We start from the raw sequence: 21,526 nt of genomic DNA, 5'->3' as shown, positions 1-21,526 counted from the left end.
CCTGGCGACCCACAGAGGAGGGGCAGCTGGAAACTGCTGAGCAATCTTCTGGTGGGAAATGGGGGTCCTAATCCCGAGTCTGGGGGCAGGCAGTTCAGGTCTCTGCAAACCAGCCCCTCCCGCGCTCTCTCCAGTCACAAAGCGCCAGTGATCCTGCAGCCGCAAACCTGTCAGCATCACACCATGTCTGAGGTCTAAGCCGTGCGGCTCGAACACCTACTTTCTTGCCTTGACATACAAGCCCTCCACGGCAACCCTTCAGGAGAGCATACCCTCCAGTGGCCCCATGAGCATTTTATTCCAAACATATGTTATGAATGTTTGAAGTGCCCGCTATCCCTGGTATTTCTTTCTTTCTTTTTTTTTTTTTTAAGTCAAACCCACAAAACCTAAAAGACTTTGAATCCAGCCTAAGTGCCATTTGCGAGGACACAACACTGCATACCCAAGGATAATCAAGTCTTGAGCCACAAAAATTGTACAGATGTCCTTCGGAGGGGGGAAGAAACGATTTTCCCTTTTCCGGTCTTACAGGAAGCCTGCCCACACGTTAGAAATACCAAGTCAGTATATATAGAAGCACAAATTAGGCGTCTTGGAAAGTCCACATTTTCCAACCACAGAGAAATGAAGGAATTCCTGGGAGTGTTCCCATGCCCAGCTACCCTGGATTGGAGCAGTATTTTCTCTCCAACAACCTGGTTGTCAACGAGGTTGTTTCTCTCAGACAATCTCCGACAACGGTTCACAGGAAAAGGGAACAGCCTACAAAGATGCTTCTGAACCCTGACTGCAGCGAACTTGTGGTTTGAAGTTTTGCTGCGGGACTGACAAGTAAAGAAACGTGATCGAACTTTCATGCCTCGTTTTTAAAAAGACAGCACTTTTCTCATACACTAAAAATTTGGGGAGGACCAATCAACTTCAGCATTGTACTGGATCTTTAAATGATTTTAAAGTAAATCCTTACTTACAAAATAGAAAAATACATATATAGTCAATTCACTAAGGTTTGGGGAGAAAGGGTATGCTCAGAAGGCGACCGTACACAGCGCTGACCACACCAACACTCTTCCTAAAGTTTATAGTCCACTCGATCTCTAATCTGTTTCCAGAAGATGCAGATCTCAGGGAGGCAGAGAAACATGACTGCAACACTAAAAAAATAACTCAGTTTGGAGATGGAACTCATCACGTACAGGTAGTGATGGTGGAGGTTGTCGTGGTGGTGATGATGGCGATGAGGGTAGTGATGGTGGTGGTGGTGACAGTGATGGTGATGATGGTGATGGTGGTAATGATGGGGGTGCTAGTGATGGTGATGGTGGTGGTGATGATGATAATGATGGTGGAAGTGATAGTGGTGGTGTCGGTGGTGACGGTAGTGGTGTCAGTGGTGGCAACACTGGTGGTAATCGTGGTGATGATGGTAGTGGTAATAATGATGGCAATGATGGTGACAGAGTAATTGTGGTGGTGACAATAATGGAGATGATGATGGTGATGGCGGTGGGGATGGTGGTGGTGATGGTGGTATTGGTGGTGATGGTGGTACTGGTGATGGTGGCAGCAGTGGTGGTAATGGTGATGATGATGGTGGTGGTAATAATGATGCAAATGATGGTAATGCGGTGACAGAGGTGGTGATGATGGTGGTGGCAGTGGTGATGATGACGATGGTGGCAATGATGATGGTGGTGATGATGGTCATGATGGCAATGACAATGGAAAGGAAGGAACAGGAGGAAGTGGAGGCACAGGAAAACAGGTGCCGTAATAATCTGAAGCACTCGCCATGAGCCAGAGATTGTACTAAATACTATATTTGCATTGTGTCCCTTAATTCTCAGCAAAACAACGTGGAGCAGCGCTCACATTACAACACCAAATAAATGATTAGGACATGACTCCTGGAGGGGTTGGCACAATTGACCATGCCGCACAGCCACTATATGGCAAAGCTGGAAGATGAGCCCTCTGCCCCTTAATGGTAATCCAATCTGTGTGATCTCTAGAACTCCCCATCCATGTTGTACATGTAAGGATCTCATTTACTTATGACCAGTTCAGGGAGTACGTTGGGAGGGTGGGTCAAAATGGCATGTGGTTACAGGCATCTGGTTGGTTACAGGCAACATCCATAATTTGTCAGTCATCATGCAGTCTTAACAGTGCTTTGAAAAATACAGTGGGGAAAGTTAAAGGACATCCAATGTATTGGTCTATGTCCTAAATAGAATAGTTCCAAGCCCCACTAAGAGCTCCACAGGGGCCCTGTGCTAATTAATATTGAGACCCAAGAGGTGGGTCAAAACACACGCTGCCAAGAGTGCCCAGGATCCCAGGTGTGCGGAAAGCCTATCCCTCAGATGAACGGGAGAGGGGTCGACGGGCCAACTGTTAGAAGAAACGAACCAAGAGCAAGCTGCAAATTGCATGGCATAGACAGAGACCTAACGGTCATCTGCTCACTTCCATCAACCAGACAAGAAGTATTCGTCAGCTGTCCTGCCCAATTACAGACCTCACTAATTAGTGGGGGTCTGGAACAGAAAGCAAAACATAAATATGGGATGGGGAAAGTTTGTATTCACACATGAGGATGAAAACAATGCAGGGAACTTGTGGCTAATAAACTAGACTCAATTCTTTTTAAAAAGTAAATATACTCCGGAGAATTAGCATAGGAAGTTTATAGGTTCCCTCACACTTTCTGCATGGACGCTATCTCAGCAAGACCCACAGATAAAAACACAGTGGAGAAAACAGGAACGTGCTCAGAGGAACACCCTGCCAACACTATCATAAACTCTCGCTCCTAAAAGAAAACGAAATAAACTTTAACGAAGGCAGAAAAAGAAGTAAGCGCCCACCTTCTCCTCACTTCTGGATCTGTAAAAACTGTAGCCACAGGGCTGAGAAGCGCTTTTTAATCAGAGAAGTCACAGCCTTTTTTTAAAAACTGAGAAGAATCCATAAAACCTTTTCCTCCATCCTTCTGACTGCTAAAAAAAAAAAAAAAAAAAAAAGGCGTGCTTTCCATCTTTACCAACAACGTAACCTGGTCGGGGAGAAAGCAGTTCCTGAGACGTAAGGCTGCTCCAGGTTCTTTGATCTGTACCCTGATGAGGGAACATTTCCCTCTGCTACGAGCCAGCTAACGAAGGGATGAAATTAGCTTTTATCCTGGGCACTTTCTTGGCGGGGGAGGGAGAGGCACTAATCAGCTGTCCTCGCTAATCAGTCATCTGGCTAATGACCTTTTGCCTTAAAACACTAAAATTTCTGAATGATGTGGAAAAGGGGAAACACAAACCAGTCCCCTTCTCTGGAGCTCAATGGGTCATCTGGAATTGGAGCCGGGAAGGTTAAATGGCAAGTCTGTATCCTGCCAAGGTGATAAATCTGTAACCAAGGGCTTTAGCTTTGGCACCTAGGAACTTCATTACCTCCACAACCAAAGTATATTTTTTTAACTAGAAACAGGCCACAAATGGAGTCAACCCTTATACATTTTTCTTTGGAGAAAGCCATCGTATATTTATTTGTGTTCTGAGTCCTAGTGAATTACTTCAACTTTATTAGTGCTGGAAAAGGAGCTTCCCGTGTTTCTGCTCTGCTGGTTAGAGAAGCCAGTAAAACGTGTAGAAGAATCTTCCACATTTAAAGAATTTAGCACTGATTTGCTCAAAAAAAGGGTTTGTTTGTTCATGCTCAACAAGTAAGCCAAAAATCATTCAAAACGAGGATCGTGGTGGTTCAGGACTTCTGCCAGTGCAGCCCACTTTAATAACTACCCCCATCAACCAATTCTGCTCCTGCAGTGTCTACTTGGGTGGAAGAAATCTGGTTCTCGTTCCCAGCAAAGGTCCATGTGGATTAGCCACAGATGGACACCTTCCTGACTTCTGCCGCACGGAGGCTTAGACTCGTTTAGAGACGTCAGACAATGGCTCTCTCTAAAAAGAGGAATGGACGGGATGTAGGAGAAGAGAAAGAAAAAGAAACAAAAACAAACAACTGGGCAGTAAATTAAACACCGAAACAAATGAATACGAGCGCAATCATCCCTGCAGCGCGCGTGCGCGCCCACGCACCCAGCCTTCCACGCTGCCGGGACTCGCCGGCCGGGGCAGGGCCACTTACGGTAGTGAGGCTCCATGTAACCGTTCCGGGGGTCCATGGCAAACACGGCCCCGCGGTATGGCAGGGAGGGCTCGGCCAGGTGCGGCAGGGACCCATGGATCTCCTTCTTGATCAACGAGGCCCTCTCCTCGCTGGATGTCGAAGGCTCCTCGCTGATCTTGCCGAGGCCCTGGACACTCTGTGGCTGCATGGTGACCGCGTTTCTTCTCTCTCTGTGATAGGTCTGTCCAGGACTTTCATCCTCTAGAGAAAGGGGGGAAAATGGAAGCCCTGTGAGCCACTTGAAGGAGCAATTCAAAACCAGTCATCAATTAGGTCTCCCTCTCCAGCCCTCCTCCCCGCCCAAGAAGCCTGTTTCTCATTCTTGGCAACTTTGAAAGCTGGGCCATGATGACATAGTCTTCAGACAAAACTGCTTATGAATGAGCGTCCAAAATACCAATCGGAGGGCGAAGGGGAGCAGGAAATGAGCCTATTAAGTTGAGTGAGACAGAAGGGGGTCCACAAATCATCATCGCCAGCTGACAAGTGAACCTGCCAGGGCGGGTGCTCGTTAGGGACTTGCCAATATCCCCGCGGGTCCCAAGTGAAGCTGAAAGTTTTATCAGCCTGAGGCCATGGGTGTCCAGCTTCCCCCTGTGTGTTGGAGGGACCGGGCTGCTCAGGGGTCATGATGGCAGCTCGGACATCCGCTGTGCCTCTGGGTGATCTGTGGGTCGAACGACCTAAAGTGATCCAAAAGTTTTCTTGTTTTTGTTCCTTTTTTTTTTTTTTAAGATTTTATTTATTTATTTGACTGAGAGAGACAGATCACAAGTAGGCAGAGAGGCAGGCAGAGAGAGGGAGGGAAGCAGGCTCCCCGCTGAGCAGAGCCCAATGTGGGGCTCGATCCCAGGACCCTGAGATCATGACCTGAGCTGAAGGCAGAGGCTTTAACCCACTGAGCCACCCAGGTGCCCCTTTTGTTCCTTTTTTAAAGTCAGATCTATAACCCACTGGTTTAGTGGAGCTAGAGACCCACTAGTTTAGTGGAGACCCACTAGTTATGAGGGGTAAAGGTAAACCTATAGTACCCTTTGCAGCCCATAGAACAGAGCTGAGAACCAAGAACAAATGGGGTAAGACTAATTCCCAGGGCAAGGTGGCTCTGTGGGTGAGGAAGGCGGCAGTGATACGGACACAGGCTCCTTCTCTGCTGGGGTCCAGACGCTGCTTCACACACTTAAGAAACAGCTTGAGGAAATTCCACAAACATTCAGTTTTCCAGCTTCCTAATACTTCCGTCCTCTTTGATCTGTAGGAACTTCCCATCTACCCATTAGGGCTCTCTGCAAATGTGATTGGATGACCTTTCTAGAATAGCAGATCAAAGAACCCATGCATAAAATTAAACCAAACAAGTGATCTGAACCCACAACAAATGGGCCAATTCATCTGTTCAGAGTCATACACACATTCTACACTCCATGTTCCCAAACAAGCTCTGCATTTCATCAGCAGGCTCTTCTGGAAGGTAAGTGCTCCTGGAAACAAAGCTGTTTGGGCACGGCTCGGACATCTAATCTGAGAATGATGTCCCACTCTTGAGCTGAAATATACATATATATGTAAGTACTAATGGCCTTGTGCATTTCGGACGTACAGATTTTGAATATAAACTGATATATAAACCGAAATATAAACACATAAACTGATCTTCCAAGTATTTCATAAAGCAGTTATAACAGGCTGAGAGCCCCTAAAACACAGGAAAAAATATGTTTTACCAGTTTCATGGCTGTTTGTACAAATTCAGAAGAAAGTAGAGCTATAAACATGGGTAAGAGTGAAAATATAACCTATGGTCACGACCACTGTTTTGTGATGACTAATGACTTGAACTACCCAAAGCCAGGAGCAATTTTCATCGTTCTGCTTGTGTCTGGGATTGGAAGAAATAAGCAATGTTTTGTTTTGTTTCTCAGGCTAGCAAATGACTTGCAAAACAGAAGAAACACTGAGGTATGCTTTGGTCTTTACAGTGAATTTGCTGACTACTGCAGGATAACTGTGAAACACTATTTAGCATCGTTTTGTGCAGATCTTCCCCACCCAATCCTGTAATGATGGGATAAATTATGAGTTTAATCTATCAAGTAACTACTAACAAGGAAAAACAAAATGGGTGTAATCCCCCATTTTCACACATCAATCTTTACACAGGCAATTCAAACCACGCTTTTGCTAATTTTCGGTACAAAGTACCCAAAAAAAAATCCCTACATTTTTATTTTTCTTTCTAATACTTGTAGGCACCACTCCACCCTCGTCCTTCGTTAGCAGTAAAGTTGCAGGCTATAGAATAAGGGTTTGCAGTTATGTAAAAGCAAAAGGGTGTCAAAAACATTTAAACTCTTAGTTGGTTTTATAAAAACTCCTATAACCTACCAATGGCCAAAGTCATATTTTCCACTAATTTGCGCCTGTATAAAATCTTTATTCCCAATTTCAACTTGAAATGAACTTGTGGCCCTGAGATGCAAATTCTGTATTCCAGAGAATGGACCTTCGTCCTGAAAGCCAGTGAGCCCTTACCAAGAGCCACCGCGACATGTAATTAGTGTTCTCTGGTTAAGAGAATAACCAAGCTCCGCTAATCTGTTCCAGGTTGAAAACGGGATTCCCTTGACTTAATCTTCCTAGAAGAAATTAACTTTTCTTCTCTTAAACCCACATCCCTATAATAGAGTGAGGTTCTTAGAAGCCAAGCCTTTATGATGAGCAGTTGAATCCAACTTCACAAATAATTGAATAATTGGCATGGTCTGACCAGAATCCTCCCACATCCCTCCCCACCTCCCCCCTCCCCAGCCTCCTGGAAGAAGGAAGTAATTGGTGGGGCGGGGTGGGTGGGGGGGGGAGTAGAAAGGGGGTGTCTTTCCAGCTAAGTGATTTTTTTCACAAGTACTAAACTTTTATTATTTTTCTCACTGTGAGTTAAACTAACACGTGTGAACATGAAAGTTGTGAGGGGAACTAAGCAAAGTTTAAATACATAACACAAGAAAAAATTCTAACTAATTGCCTTAGTAAAGTCAACGGCAGACACGAAATTTTTGAGTGTGGAAACTTTCACCAGACTGACTTTTACAGCAGTCGACGCTGACACGCTGTTACCTACCCTCCCCTCCTCTCCAAAAAAATTCCAGCAGACAAATATTTCATGAAGTTTACCTTGTGTACTAAGTCGCTCCTGACGGGCACTCAGATCAAAACTTGACAGGACACACGCTCCACAGTCCAAACAGCTCTGAGGCTGGAGAGCACGCTCTCCACAGCAAAAAGGCAACTTTCCAAGCAATATTCCTGCCTGCCCTTATAAATTTAGCAACCACTTCAGTCAGCCAAAAGACGAAAGCTGTCTAATCTTGTTCAGTTGTGCCGAGTTGTTCAATAAAGTTTGAGAGTCAGTGCAGACAGGCAACGCCAGGCCAAATTATTGACAGAAACATACTGTCCACCATGGCAACAAGCAGAAGTCGGCAGCAAAAATGTAAGCAAACAGCCCACTGCTCCAGGAGCATCTGCCAATGGACTTCACCGGCCAAACACAAGGGGACTGTTCTGTTCCTGCTTCTCTATGTTCACCAGCTGCTAACTCGGGGCTGGGGGAAGGCGGGGGTCACGGGGAAACATGCAATTCACTAAAAAGTTTCAGGAACAAGATTATTTTAAATACTGTTATTATAACCCCCCTTGGTACCTCCTTCCTTGTGTATAACCACGTTCAAGTGGAAGTTAACAAAATCCCGCCCCCAGTGGAGAGCTGCCCAAGCATCCCATTTTACAAACTGTCCCAGGTTTTCCGAGCTCATCCAAAGGCAACCGACGCCGAGTCCCCGTGCCACGAGCTCTGAAGACTCCAAAGTGGCTTCGCCGCCCGCAGAGCTAGGACCGTTCACCACAGAGGCTTGCAGACAGAGCGCCGCGTGAAGCAGGACTCGAACACACGCTCCTGGGCACGTCCTCACAATCCCCTGCACCATTTCACGCCGCAAGCCAGGAAGCCAGGGCTTTTCCCACCTGGACCTCGGATGAAAGTTTCAGAGGGTTCTTCCAATATAAAAATAAAACCCTGCCCCGCATCGCCAACTCGAACACCTCCAGTCACCCTAGCAAAATGAGCTGAGTAGGAGCACCCGGTGCACGCACGTGGCCACCTTTTCTAAAAAAATTAACATCGACCTTTAAACTGCTCCCTTAAATCCTGTCTTCATGCCATTACTCCTCTCTTCCCCCAGGACAAGAGAAGGCACAGAGTATAAGACAACAGGCAATACTTACAACTCGGACCCCGGGCTCTGGCTAGCTACTTTCTGCAAACTTCTCTTGGTGGGCTTCCTCTAGTGTGCAGACCCTCTAGGAACATTCTCGGTGTCTCCCTGCCTCCCTCTCCCTCTCCCTCTCCCAGGCAGTGCTGCTCCCATTAGATGAATTAAAAGTGGTCGGAGCCATGCTAAATTTAACAAGCTCATTAGTATTCTGAGTGCTTCCGAGTGAACTCTCTCTATTCAAGCCGCTCTCTCCAGCAGAAGGGTCAGGCGGCTAATCATTAAATCAAACTAATGTCACCCTATCACAATCAGCCCGAGAGAAGGAGGGTTTATTATTTCAGTTTATGCTAAATAAACGGTTTTACAAATGGTCCCCAAGCTAGGTCAACAGCAGCTTCAATTACAAGACAAACTTCACAAGAGTTGCTCTAAACCAAGTACTCTGTATTGACTTAAGAACGGGCTCAGCTTCACATATTACCACGAGCAGGGTTGTACAGGAATGCATATTGTAAAATAAAGGATGGGGTGGGGGGGAAGCCTCTTTCTTTGCCAGAATTTGCGACTGCACAGCGACTCCTCGTTCACCTGTCTCCAACCAGCTAGCCGCTCAGCTCAATTCACCCCACACAAAGGCTGGAGCCCAGACCTCAATGGACCGAGTGAAACATGTTCAAAACTAGGCTCTCTATTGTGACTGAATTTCTTAACATCTTTTCAAAAAGCGGAGAATGCCTTGAGGCTAAAGGAAGAAACAGGCTAATGGTGAATTGGGAATTCTGAGCAAATTTCAGAGCCCTTTCCTCCTAGCTTTTGAGGTTGAAAGCAAGCTTTTTCCTTTCAAGTTTCAAAGTCCTTTTTCCTCCCGCAGTGTCACAGAAGGATTTGAAAAGAAGGTAATTGTGCTCGCAGTCTCCCTGATCAGAGCTTACGTCCTATTTCTGGTATTTCGGAATACTTCTTGCAATAATAGTGCATATAGCTCAATCCCTTAACCGGCCTGCACTCTGCAATTGCTCATTAAATGAACAATTGCGGGTATAAAATGCCTTTTATGTTCAAGGTCTGGATATAAGATAAGCATTCTAGGACTCTAAATTTGGTTTACTAAGGAAACTCTCCATCATTAAATTACAAAACTGAAGTCAGAATATCAGGCTTTCCCAGAAAAGTGGCACTCAGATTTCGGTGAGCCAAAAGGAGAGGCGGATGGGGGTGGGGGGAGGGGAGGAGGCAACAAAATGTTGGGGGGGGGCACAAAAAAAAGAGCGGGTACTCAGATTTCTAGCCGAATGGGGCTTCTAACAAGAGAATAATATTTCCATGTTTAAGAAGGTCTGAGTTTGTGAGACTCTGCCATTTCCATACGGAATGATATAATAAAGTCATCTTCAAATGGATTAAAACATAGGTCTGAGGCTCGGTCAGTATGCAGATGACTATGCCTGACCCCTCACAGGCGGACGTGGCCCCCTTCCTTAAGCAAGGAAAGACTCCTTCAGGGTCACAGAACGCGATCATCTCTGCCATCTCCCTGGGTCCCCACGGCCACCGTGCTGCAGTGGGACAGGTGGAAACCAGCCAGGAAGGGATGCAAGACGTCTGGCCAGGCCACGCGGCCCTGTTCACGGGCGGGGGTAGGTCTGCTTGTGGAGAGGGTTTGGGGAATGACACCTGGGGTCTGTACGCACTCCCCACTTCGCCCACCAGCACCACCATCAACAGAAGAGGACAGAAAGTAATCGCAAGTTTACGCAGGGGCATTTTCAAAACTCTGTTACTGCCCCACCAGGTTTTTACGGCTGTAACTCACTCTTGGGAAACACCCCGGGGGCCCAAATGACAAATCCATGGGGAGTCAACGTCCAACCTCAGGGGCTCGATCCCATGGAACATGCTTGCTGCACGGGCGTGAGACACACACATGCCCTCCACGGGGCCGCACCCTCCCCCCCCTTGCACGCTGAGGCTCAGTCATTGGGGTCTGTGCGCACACCTGAAGTTTCCCGTGTGCTTCCAGAAGCCTGGGGCCCCACCTTCCTGATCTGGGCAATAAAACATTCCCTTTTTCTGCTTTCCTCCCAGGAAACTGCCTCGCTGGGTTTGGAAAGAACATGATTTTATTTTCCCCTATTATGCATGTGTTATGTCTTGTCGGCTTTATTTCTTTGGTTATTTACGTTTTGATGTTCTTTGAATAAAAACCAGCAGGACCGGGGTCCTTGGCTCCACGTGTTTCAGAATTCTCCCCATGACTTACAGCAAAGAGGGACTCCAGAAAGGAAAGAGGGAGGAGGCTACGTGGATTCAGAAGCATGGTAGAATGAAGGCGGGGAGGAGGGCTAAAGCGCCTGTAGGTTTTAGAAGCACAGTCTTGCCTCTTTGCACCTAGACTACAGTCATGCCTCGGCCTGGGACTGCTCCCTAGGATGTCTGGAGCTTGGCTTCCAAAGGCAGCGAGCAAACAATGCCTTCTCTAAGAACATTTCCAACGCCCTTGGGGTCAGACATCGCCCTTGTGCGGCTACACATACATCTCCCATTGACAATGACTGATGACAGAGGGAGTGGCCCAGGATCAGGAGAGAGCTCTCTGCTTTGTCTGCAACCTTTAAACCAACTGCAGGGCCTGCAAGACGAGGCCAGCAGGAGGATTTGAGGCTCTGGAGAAATTCCAGCGGCAACTCTGCCTTCAAGATGACGGGGTAGCTCCCTCTTCCTGCTTTCATCAAGCAGGAGGTCCCAGGTGAAAGGAGAGAAAGTAGAAAAGCCTGTCCGTCAGAGGCATGCGAGTATCCTGTTTTAACGTTTTCTAGAGTTCTCTGGCCAAAGGATGAAAGAGGGTCTAGATTGACCAGTACGCCATCAGCCCCTCCCAAAAACTCCTTGCTCCAAAGAGCTAATTTCTCACCTCCCTCCACTTACAGAGCTCCATGCAACTTCAAAAGGGGCGCCTGGGACAGAAAAAGTAGGCAGGGAAGGCAAGATGACAATTCAGATAAACCTAAGAGGCCAACGCAGCAATGGCTGTGAGCCCCACTGCAGCCCAGAGCTCTGCGGGCACACGCAGCAAGCGGCCTCCTGCCTTCCTCGAAGATGACACAATGAGGGCTCCTTGCCCATCTGGAAAGTCAGGAGCCGATAACATACTATCAGCTTGTCTGAGGCCTCACCAGGCATGCCCTGTGGCCTCCAGGGTTTCCGTGCGCTCTCCTCCATGCTCCGAACCTCACCAACCTGAGGTCTGCACCCCAGCTCCCCTGTCTGCCCCGCTATGGGCGTCGTTGACAGGGACAGCAAAGTGCCCCCGTGACTCGGTGAACACAGCACGCCAGGGCGCTTAAGTCTAAACCCAAACCCAGCGGCACTAACCAACTTGGAAAGTTCCAGACAGAAAGCACCAGCCAAGTCCCGCCCACACCAGGGGAGAGAAAATAGAACAGATGAAGCGGGCCCCCGGGGTCCCCGAAGGCCCTCCTGTAAAAGGGAGGAGGAGACCTTCCTTCATTTCCACGAGCCTGTGAAGACCGCTCCTTGAATTAAGAATTCGGAAATGTCATGCGGCTTCTTCTATTAGCCTGCTATTAGTTGCCAGTCGCTGCTTACACAGAGTGAGTTAATTAGGGACATCAAAAGCAGTACAATAAATTCTCAGGAGGGCCACATTTTTTTTTCCTTCTGCTTAATAGCGCGTTTATGCCTATCTGTGGGTAACAGTCTCGCGAATATTTAGGTATTAGAGATTTGTTTGAAGACTTGGTTTTCGTCTTTTAGAAGCAAAGAATAAAGAGCCTCTCTTTCTTACTTTGCCCCAACAGACGTGAGCAGTGAGGATTCCACAACAAGACCCACAACCAACAGTTCAAGAGAAACAATGAGAGACCTGTTTGCAAGGCCAGAGTGTGTCCTCTGATGGGACCGGTCCTATCAGCCCGTCCAGCGGGAGGACTCTGAGCCTACTCGGCCTTTGAAGGCCCGAGGGAACATTCTGGCAGCCCTCTGGAATGGCGGCTTCCAGGTTTGTACCCCTCCTCCCCCCTCAAGATCAAAGTCCCCTTCCCTAACCTTTCTACCATTTCTTAAATTGCAAGAATGAACACAGACTTAACTGGCTTCATCTGGTGTGTTTATGTTGCATGGATTTTGTTTTTAGAAGACTGCATAATGAGAAAGCCTGAGCATATGGTGGTATTATATTTTTAATAAAAATTTAAAGACCGTGCTTACTCCATTGCAGAAATCAGACCCTCCTGGAGAGCACATTTAAATATCAAGAGAATATCATTATTGTACCGAAATGAGCTAGAGGTTCCATCTCTATGACAAGATTGGGGCAGGGGAGAAGAGCTCCCCTTTGCTGACTTAGCTTCTGGGAGAGGCCGGGTGGTGCGGGGTCCAGTTTCAGCAACAGAAGCTCCCTCCAGCCACCACCCACTTTGAGCTCAGCTATGAAATGTGCACTTGAGAGCCCCAAATCAAATATCACATTTGGATCCTTCACAATGTTACGACAGGTAAGGCATGAGGATGCCTGCCCAGCCTGCCTAGCCCCTCAAATCTGCAACTATGTAAAATATTTTGGGGGCGCCTGGGTGGCTCAGTGGGTTAAGCCTCTGCCTTCGGCTCAGGTCATGATCTCAGGGTCCTGGGATGGAGCCCCGCATCGGGCTCTCTGTTCAGCAGGGAGCCTGCTTCCCCCTCTCTCTCTGCCTGCCTCTCTGCCTACTTGTGATCGTTCTGTGTCAATAAATAAAATCTTTAAAAAAAAAAAGATCTCAGGTCACGGCTCAGACACTGTGAGTGAGGCAGGAAGGGCCACAAATCCTAATCTTCCCAGAGCACGTCTTCATGGTCACGGCCAGCACAGGATGCTGTGGTACCCGCTCGCCCAGTCAGGGGGGCAGAGTGGACACCAACCAGCCATCGTCCCTGAGGTGAGAATGGGAACCAGGACACAAGTCAGACCTTTCTCCTGACCTTGTTCCAGATTTCCAGGCACTTCAGGAGAACCTAATGTCCCAATGTTGGAATGGTTTTCTGCTGCTGCTGTTGTTTTCTGAGAAATCCCAATAAAAGCTATTAAGGAAACAAAGGACCAGATACATCCACCTTCCTAAAATACACGTAATTCTGTTTTCACTCATTCTCCCTACCAATCTCTTTTCTCAAAAGCCTGCCAACTTAAGCTATAACCATATACCAATTAATGACAGCTAACGTTCACGTACTACGCAGTAGGAAGGGCTTCCCCCTTTCGCTTTCTCCTCATTGTAAATTGTCTGCAAAGGCACTGTCACGACACTCACTGGCCAGGTGAGTAAACTGTGTGGCAGAGCGAAGCTCGGTTACTTACCCGGGTCACACAGCTGGTTCTGAGGTCAGGCAGAACCTGGAGCCGAGGGAGTGAGACACCAAAGCCCACACTTACATATTTGGCTACTGGACCTCCTGACTCAGGGATAAGAAATAAAAAATAAACTTATATTTGAATTTTGACCCATAATTCAAGGTTGCATAAGTCTGCAAATGTCACAACCGCTGAACTCTGTTCTATAGGATGAAAGCAATTGCAGAAAAGACCTAAACCGATAAGCATGGCTGTCTTCCAATAAAACTTTATTTATGGATGGTGAATTCTGAATTTTTATATATTTTTCACATGACACATTTAAAATCTAACAAATCAGGGGCACCTGGGTGGCTCAGTTGTTGAGCATCTGCCTTCGGTTTGGGTCACGATCCCAGGGTCCTGGGACAGAACTCCTTGTTGGGTTCCCTGCTCAGGAAGGAGCCTGCTTCTCCCTCTCCCACTCCCCCTGCTTGTGTTCCCTCTCTCGCTGTGTCTCACTCTGTCAAATAAATAACTAAAATCTTTAAAAAAGAAAACCTAACAAATCATTCTTGGCTCATGGGCCATACAAAAATAGGTAGGGTACTGGATTTGGCCACAATGGAGACCAAGCACTACCCTAAAGGACTCTACATACTTTCATCATAAAACTTGCACCTAGGTAACAACTGTGAACATTCCTGTAAAGCTGTAAAAGCAATAGTATCGAGTGCTAGGAGGGAGACAGAGAAAGACTCACTTTCCCATGCTATTAAAATATTTCCATAATTGGCTAGATGCATCACATGATTCCATTTCCGGGGTGCACCTTAAGGGGAAAAGTAGCAAAGAAGACAATGATTGATATTCAAGGATGTTCATCACAGTGTTATTTATAGGCAAAAGTCATTAACAAAATAAATGTCCATTATCTTACATGATGGAATATCGTGTCATTAAATACAGTCCATTCAAGGATTTTAAAGAACATAGAACTTCACGGAGTCCCAGGTACTGCTCTAAGGCCTCCAGGCCAATCCTATGAGGTGACTGTCATTCTTATCCTCACTTCCTACATACAAAACTGAGACACATGTGTCCAAGGAAACAGAGTCCACTCACTTACCCACTAGACTACCGTGACACCAAATCTCTGGAGAAAAGGAAGGTAGGGGAAGAGAAATAGATAATTATTTCTATTCCAAAATTTCTAAGTTTAAAAAAAAAAAAAAAACCTTAAAGGAAATGGACTAAATGAGCATGAAAATATTTCTATGGATTACTTTTTTCCATATGTTTCAGTATTTTCCAATCACTTTAGATGGCTGAAATAGCAGGTTTATTTGACTTCTTACTTCTACCATAAGTATGACCTTTACAGTAAAGCTCTAGGGAAGTCCAGATTAAGTTCACATAGGTTGAAAAATTATCCCATACATTTATCTCCTGGAGTCTTGTTTTAAACAATTTATTCCACCTCTTAAAATCCAAGTGCCTGGCGAGCTTTTCTTACACCTATGAATAACTCTTTACACTGATACTGGGCTGCATATAGAGATTTCAATAAACTTGTTTATTTAAAATATGATTTTTTTTTAAAGATTGGTGTATTTATATCGTAATCTCTACCCCCAACGTGGGGCTCGAACTCATGACCCTGAGATCAAGAGTCATATACTGCATCGACTGAGCCCTCCAGGTGCTCCTAAAACTATATGGTTTTTTAAAAAGAATTTGTTTATTTATTTGACACATAGAGAGAGAGAGAGAGAGAGAGCGAGTGGGCACAAGCATGGGGAGCAGCAGAGGGAGAGGGAAAAGCAGGCTCCCTGCTGAGCAGAGAGCTCAATGTGGGGCTTGATCCCAGGATCCTTAGATCATGGACCTGATGAGCCAAAAGCAGAGGCTTAACCCACTGAGCCACTCAGGCGCCCCTATGTGATTACTTTCTATCATTTTTCATTTTTAATTTATATTAATATTAATATTAAATAATTATATAAGTATTAAATACATATTTTAAATTTTTAATTTAATAATTTTTGATCATTTCCTATCGATACACAAATGCTCTAACCTCCCTCCCTGCCACATTTGGTCGCTCAGCTTTCATTGGGCCACCCGGAAAGGTGCAGAAGGGACGCTGTCTTACAAAGGATCATTACTACCATGGCTCTTGCTCATATGTACGGAGCACTCATGAACAGCCAGGCTCTGTGCAACACACTCGTCTCCATTAATCCCATCAGTACCCATCACCCTCATCATTCAGGTAAACAACCCGAGGCTTGGCGAGTTTAAGCAACCCGCTTGGAGGTGTCCTTCAGGTAAATGGCAAAATCGGCATGCCTCTCATTCATTATAAAGGACTAGTAACCCCTACAAAGTCTCTTGAAGCCCTCAGGACACTGATTTGCCTCCCATCTTTCTATATGTATATGGCAAAATTATCACCATTGTTGAAATTATTCTCCCTCGCCCTATAAAATTTACCCAGAAAAGACGCTTCAGACAGTCATCAAACGACCTATTACCTTCCCATAGAGTTTCTGGGTTCTGAATAGCTAGCTGTTCTGCAAAGGAATACTTTACTCTGTCTTCAGCGGGACTGCACTGCAGGCTTGGATGTGGGAAGCAGCCTGCGCACTTGGTTTGCGTTCAAGTTAACAACAGCTCCAACAGTTAAAGCCGCGCATGGTTTATGGAAAGGGGCATATGTCCAATAGCTAAAGAAGCATATGGTTTATAGAGAAAGGGGGAAAACTTGTGCTTGGAAGCAGCTTTGCTTGGATTATTTACCAACAAATGAAAGGCCCTTCACGCAGCCCCAGAGCCTACCCCCCTCCCACAGGCTAGAAAGGAACGCTGAATGAGTCCATAAAATCAGCGTCATGCTAAGCAGAGACCTTCTCCCCAACGAAAAGATGATTATCGAATTATAGCAAATTTAAGAAAGTTTTCTCTCTCTCTCTCTCTCTCTTTTTTAAAAAAATCAAGAACAAAACCAGACTACTTCTTAAAATGCACTATTAGGAATTGTAACTGTTCCTAAAAGTGCCAGATATATTTCCATCCATGCAATATTAAAACTAACAAGCGTCTTTTCAATTTCTTTTAATGATGGCGTATGCAATAAAAATACAGCAGTGCTTCGTTTAGCCAAAGGAGCTGAAGCAAAAAAGACCCAAAATAAATAAATAATAAACTTATGTGGGCCACTCACCAAAAATAAAATCATTTAATGCAACCTTTTACAGGAGGTGCGTGTAGCATTTTGAAAGCAAAAATTCTCATAACACAAAGCTCTCCACTTAAAAATCACTGCCAGGGGCTGGAACCGGGGCAGGATGTTATTTCTTTTTCAATTTATTTTTTAATGTTTGGGTATTAATGACATCAACTGTCGTGTCATGTAATAAGGCAGCATGGCATAATAAAAAGAGTTAGAAACACACGTCCCCAGACTTGCCTCTAGCCCTTCATGGGTGTGTGACCCGGGGTAACTTAAAATACAGCAGATGGTTAGCTGACTTACGTAACAGGCAAATAATCAAGCTTGTCCCTCTGACTTGATCTGGTTTTCTGAGGGTTAAATAGTAGGTGAAAAAGAGCTATATAAACATTGGCATTTATGAGTTCTGGGCACCACCACTAATCTCCTCATTATCTGTTTGATAATGATGCAAAGCAGGACAGTGGGCGGCAAGTGCCCAGGGCCAGAAGCCAGGAGACTGAGCTCCCCATAAGATGATACAGCACCAGTCCATGCATTCCACCAAACGACTGCACAGGACAATGCTGAAACGGGCTCCAACCTCCACCCCTCCCCACCCCCGCCCAGGGAACAAACCAGTGTCCACCTTCACCACGAACCAGGCTAAACATGGACAGCATTTCTGCTGTTTCAGAAAAAGATTCAAGTTAATGACCTGTAATTACAACTGATCACCTCTTTCACCCACTTCTTTGATGGATCCTGGGTCAGGCTCATAATCAACACTGACAGAGCATGCCTACTTGAAAGTTGCATGGAAAAGATCCATCTCTGGGCACCCGGGTGGCTCAGTGGGTTAAGCGTCTGCCTTCGGCTCGGGTCATGGTCCCAGGGTCCTGGGATGGAGTCCCGCATCAGGCTCCCTGCTCAGCTGGGAGTCTGCTTCTCCCTCTTCCTCTCCTCCTACCCCTGGCCTATGCTATGCTCTCGTGCTCTCTCTGTCTGTCTCTCAAAATGAATGGATAAAATCTTAAAAGAGAAAGAAAGAAAGAAAGAAAGAAAGAAAGAAAGAAAGAAAGAAAAAAGAAAGAAACTAATTCACTAAAAAAAAAAGAAAGAAAGAAAGAAAAGATCCTTCTCTTCTCTCCTTGGCTTTCTAAGATAACTGAAGACACTGGAATCTTCCTAAGAAAACCATTTTTTGTTGTTGTTGTTTCTCCATAGACAATATTTACTAAAAAAGATGAAGCAAATTCCTTGAGGGTGATTGTTGGCAACCCCCACCCACTGTTTGGGTCCACCCTGTGGGCTTAGAGTGTATTTTACAGTTTTATAAAACGGCTGCAAAAACCAAAAGAAGAGTATTTTATGATATGTGAAAATATGTGAAATTCAAATATCAGTGTCCACAAATACATAGCCAAGCTCGTTCCTTTTCCTATCAGCTCTGGCTGCTTTTGCATTACAAGAGCAGAACAGAGCGGTGATAGCACCGACTAGCCCACTCAGATCCTGAAATTGTTAGTAGCTGGTCCTAAATGGGGAAAAAAAAAAAAAATGTGCCATCCCTTGACTTCCGTGTTTCAGGCCATGCTTGAACACCCATCAGTGAGATGATGGAACATCCCTGGGAAACTTACAAAATAAGGCAACACCATTTTCAAAGAACCTAGTATCGAACCGATGCTTCCAAACTTTAAGATAAACTCTGAGGTGGATACTAACATCACCCCCATTTTACAAATGAAGGACTCAGGTTTAGAGAAATGACCTAGCCCAAGGTCCTAAAATCAGTAAGTTGGGGATGAAATCAGTTCCCCGTGATTCAAACCCTGACAATTTCTATGGTGGTGAAAGAAGGATTCGGGCTTTTTTCATATACCAGAAGATAGAACACGTTTCCTGTTTCCTCTTTCCATGTGCTAAGAGCTGGGATAAATAATGAATTTTAAATATAAAATCTGAGGCTTGTGTGACTAAGAGCTGGCCCTCTTATCCGGCTTAGCGTGTGTCCGGAGTTGTTTAGGTTTTGTTTTCTTTTTTTAAGAGCAATCACAGAATAAACAAGTGCACATTTTTTTTGTCAAAAATGCCACATTTTGGGGCGCCTGGGTGGCTCAGTGACTTAAAGCCTCTGCCTTCAGCTCAGGTCATGATCTCAGGGTCCTGGGATCAAGCCCCACATCTGGCTCTCTGTTCAGCGGAGAGCCAGCTTCCTCCTCTCTCTCTGTCTGCCTGTCTGCCTACTTGTGATCTCTGTCTGTCAAATAAATAAATAAAATCTTAAAAAAAAAATGCCACACTTTCAGGGCATCTGGGTAGCTCAATTAAACATCCACGTCTTGATTTTGGCTCAGGTCATGATCTCAGTGTTGTGAGATTGAGCTCGACGTCGGGCTCTGCACTGAGCAAGGAGTCTGCTTGAGATGCTCTCCCCTTGCCCCTCTCCCCTACATCCAACACCCCGTTCACGCGCACACATACATGTACTCTCTCCCTCTCTGGGGAAAAAAAAAAAGTGCCACACTCATCTTGGAAGTTAAAAGGGGACAGAGGCCATTCCCCACACATGGAGCTATTCGATGCACCTTTTTTTCTAGCACAAGAACACATACCCCCTGTTGAGCCAGATATATTCCCTCATGATGTCTTTTTGAAGACTGGACTGTGCCTACTTTTGCTAATAGGGATGGAGGAGGCCTGTGCAAGAATCAAGTCGTGAGACTTTTAGTGCCCACCAAATTGGGAATTTGCAGAAGCACATGCAGCCAGGATTCCCAGAGGGTGTTTTTGCAACTTGTATGAAGAACTAGGTCCAGGGCATTTGGCTGAGTCGAAGAACACTGTGAACACAGCAGGCACAGGCTGGCTCTTGTCCGTACTCTAGTCACACACACACACCCAGGTCAAGGTCCCCGTGTGTCCCAGCACAAAGCCTGCCCACCTGAGAGGCATAAGAACCAAAGGCTGCTGCCCTCATGCCTCCTGGGACTGTGGTTTTTCTAGACCTGCAAAGACCCGAGGAGAGGAGTACAGCCATAGTGTTGGCACAACGGACAAGTGGGTAGTTGGCTGTGAGAGAAGGTCCTTCAGGTGCTGGGAGGTGGCCGTACAGACCAGGCGGACCTTCTTAGAGGAGGTTCTGGAAAGTCAGATTTTCCAGAAGGCTGGTCAACCCCCATCGAATCCCTCAGAGATCCAGTCAACTGAATAACTTAGTCTTAACAATTGCCCCAAAGCTCCAAAACACTGCACCTTGGGTTCGAGGGTGTCTGCATAGTTCTGTTTGTTTGTTTTGTACTTTCCTTTCTTCTTCAATTCACATCTTGCTGACACAAGTGGAAATTCATATTTCTTGGCAGAAAAGCTTTAACGTTACTGCCAAGCCATGCAGATAAAAATTCTTCCCTCCTCATCTCATGGCCTGGAACCGTTCTACTCAAGTCTTCGGGAAGAGCTGGAGAAGACAGCAACCCGAACACATAATCCGGGCCATTTTATTGTGCCTGACAATGTTGTTAGTTCTACTGGGTCTCTTGAGTCTGTTCTGTAATTTATAGGGGGAAAAAAAAAATCCTAGTAAGGTCCAGCTAGCAAATGTAACAGCCTTCCCTATAAAATCTGTGTATCTCAGTTCATTCACCAGAACATTAGCAAACACTGCAACTTGCACCCCGACTCTGAGAGAAGTTGCCTCCCCTTGGCTCTTACAGAGCACAGCCTCACAAAGTGACAGTAAAGGGAGCTCGTCTTTATTTGTCTTCCTTCCGATGCCTTACTGGCTCTGGACTCCTGGGGAGGAGTGGTCCAGGAGAGGAAGAAGGGAAACACTTTCGTATATTTCCACCCAATCTACAAATCTATGCCACAAACCTGCCTTTTCCCTGTCAAATAACCACAGTCGCCAATTAGGGATCTTCCATCCAAACCCTGTTTCTGGGCAACACTGGCCTCTTTTTATAATATTGAGGTTGTGGTCTTCCTTACCAATGGCCTCATCGGTGACTTGGGAAAAAAAAACTGAGAAAACGCACTTACTTCTACACACCCGCCTTTCCTTTCGTTCTGCTCCTTTTCTCCTCCCACATTAAAGAGTGATCTTCTAGGTCACTCCCGATTGCCATACCCATCCCGATGCTGGCAAGTGGTGCTTATCCCTGCTACCAGCTCGCCTCTTTCTTAGTGTCACCGCTCTCTGATTTGCCTTTTCTCCAGCTAAGAATTTGCTGGACCCAACACCGCCATCTGACACGCCATCTCTACCCCATTAACATCAGAACCACGGAACAAATCCTAAGATCGCCTGACCACCAGGGTCTTGACCTTGTATGGCTTGCACCTGATGCCTGAAGTTGCCTGTAATGTTTCCAAGAAATATCATTTGGCCAACGTGACGGCTTCCTCTCTGGTGCACTGATGCTTAACACGTTCCCATGGGCTGTTCAAGTAACCTTTGGGGACCTCTTTCTATCATTTAAATTTGAATGGCTCAAAACGGGAATATCCAGGCCGTTGTAAATTCAT

General features: G+C 45.9%; 1 protein-coding gene across 1 annotated transcript in view; it reads right to left on the bottom strand.

The window, feature by feature from the left end:
• The window catches only part of GLI3 (GLI family zinc finger 3), a 265,997-nt gene that overhangs the window by 172,796 nt on the left and 71,675 nt on the right, over window positions 1-21,526 (bottom strand). The window contains exon 3 of the mRNA XM_080817953.1: window positions 4,147-4,389. Within this exon, the coding sequence (XP_080674079.1) occupies window positions 4,147-4,389 (243 nt within the window). The remainder of the gene's footprint in view (window positions 1-4,146; window positions 4,390-21,526) is intronic.

Source organism: Martes martes (genome assembly GCF_963455335.1).
Source record: "Martes martes genome assembly, chromosome: 11".
NCBI classification, from domain to species: domain Eukaryota; kingdom Metazoa; phylum Chordata; class Mammalia; order Carnivora; family Mustelidae; genus Martes; species Martes martes.
Note: the sequence above shows the minus strand (reverse complement) of the source record. Positions and strands in the feature narration are given on the sequence as shown.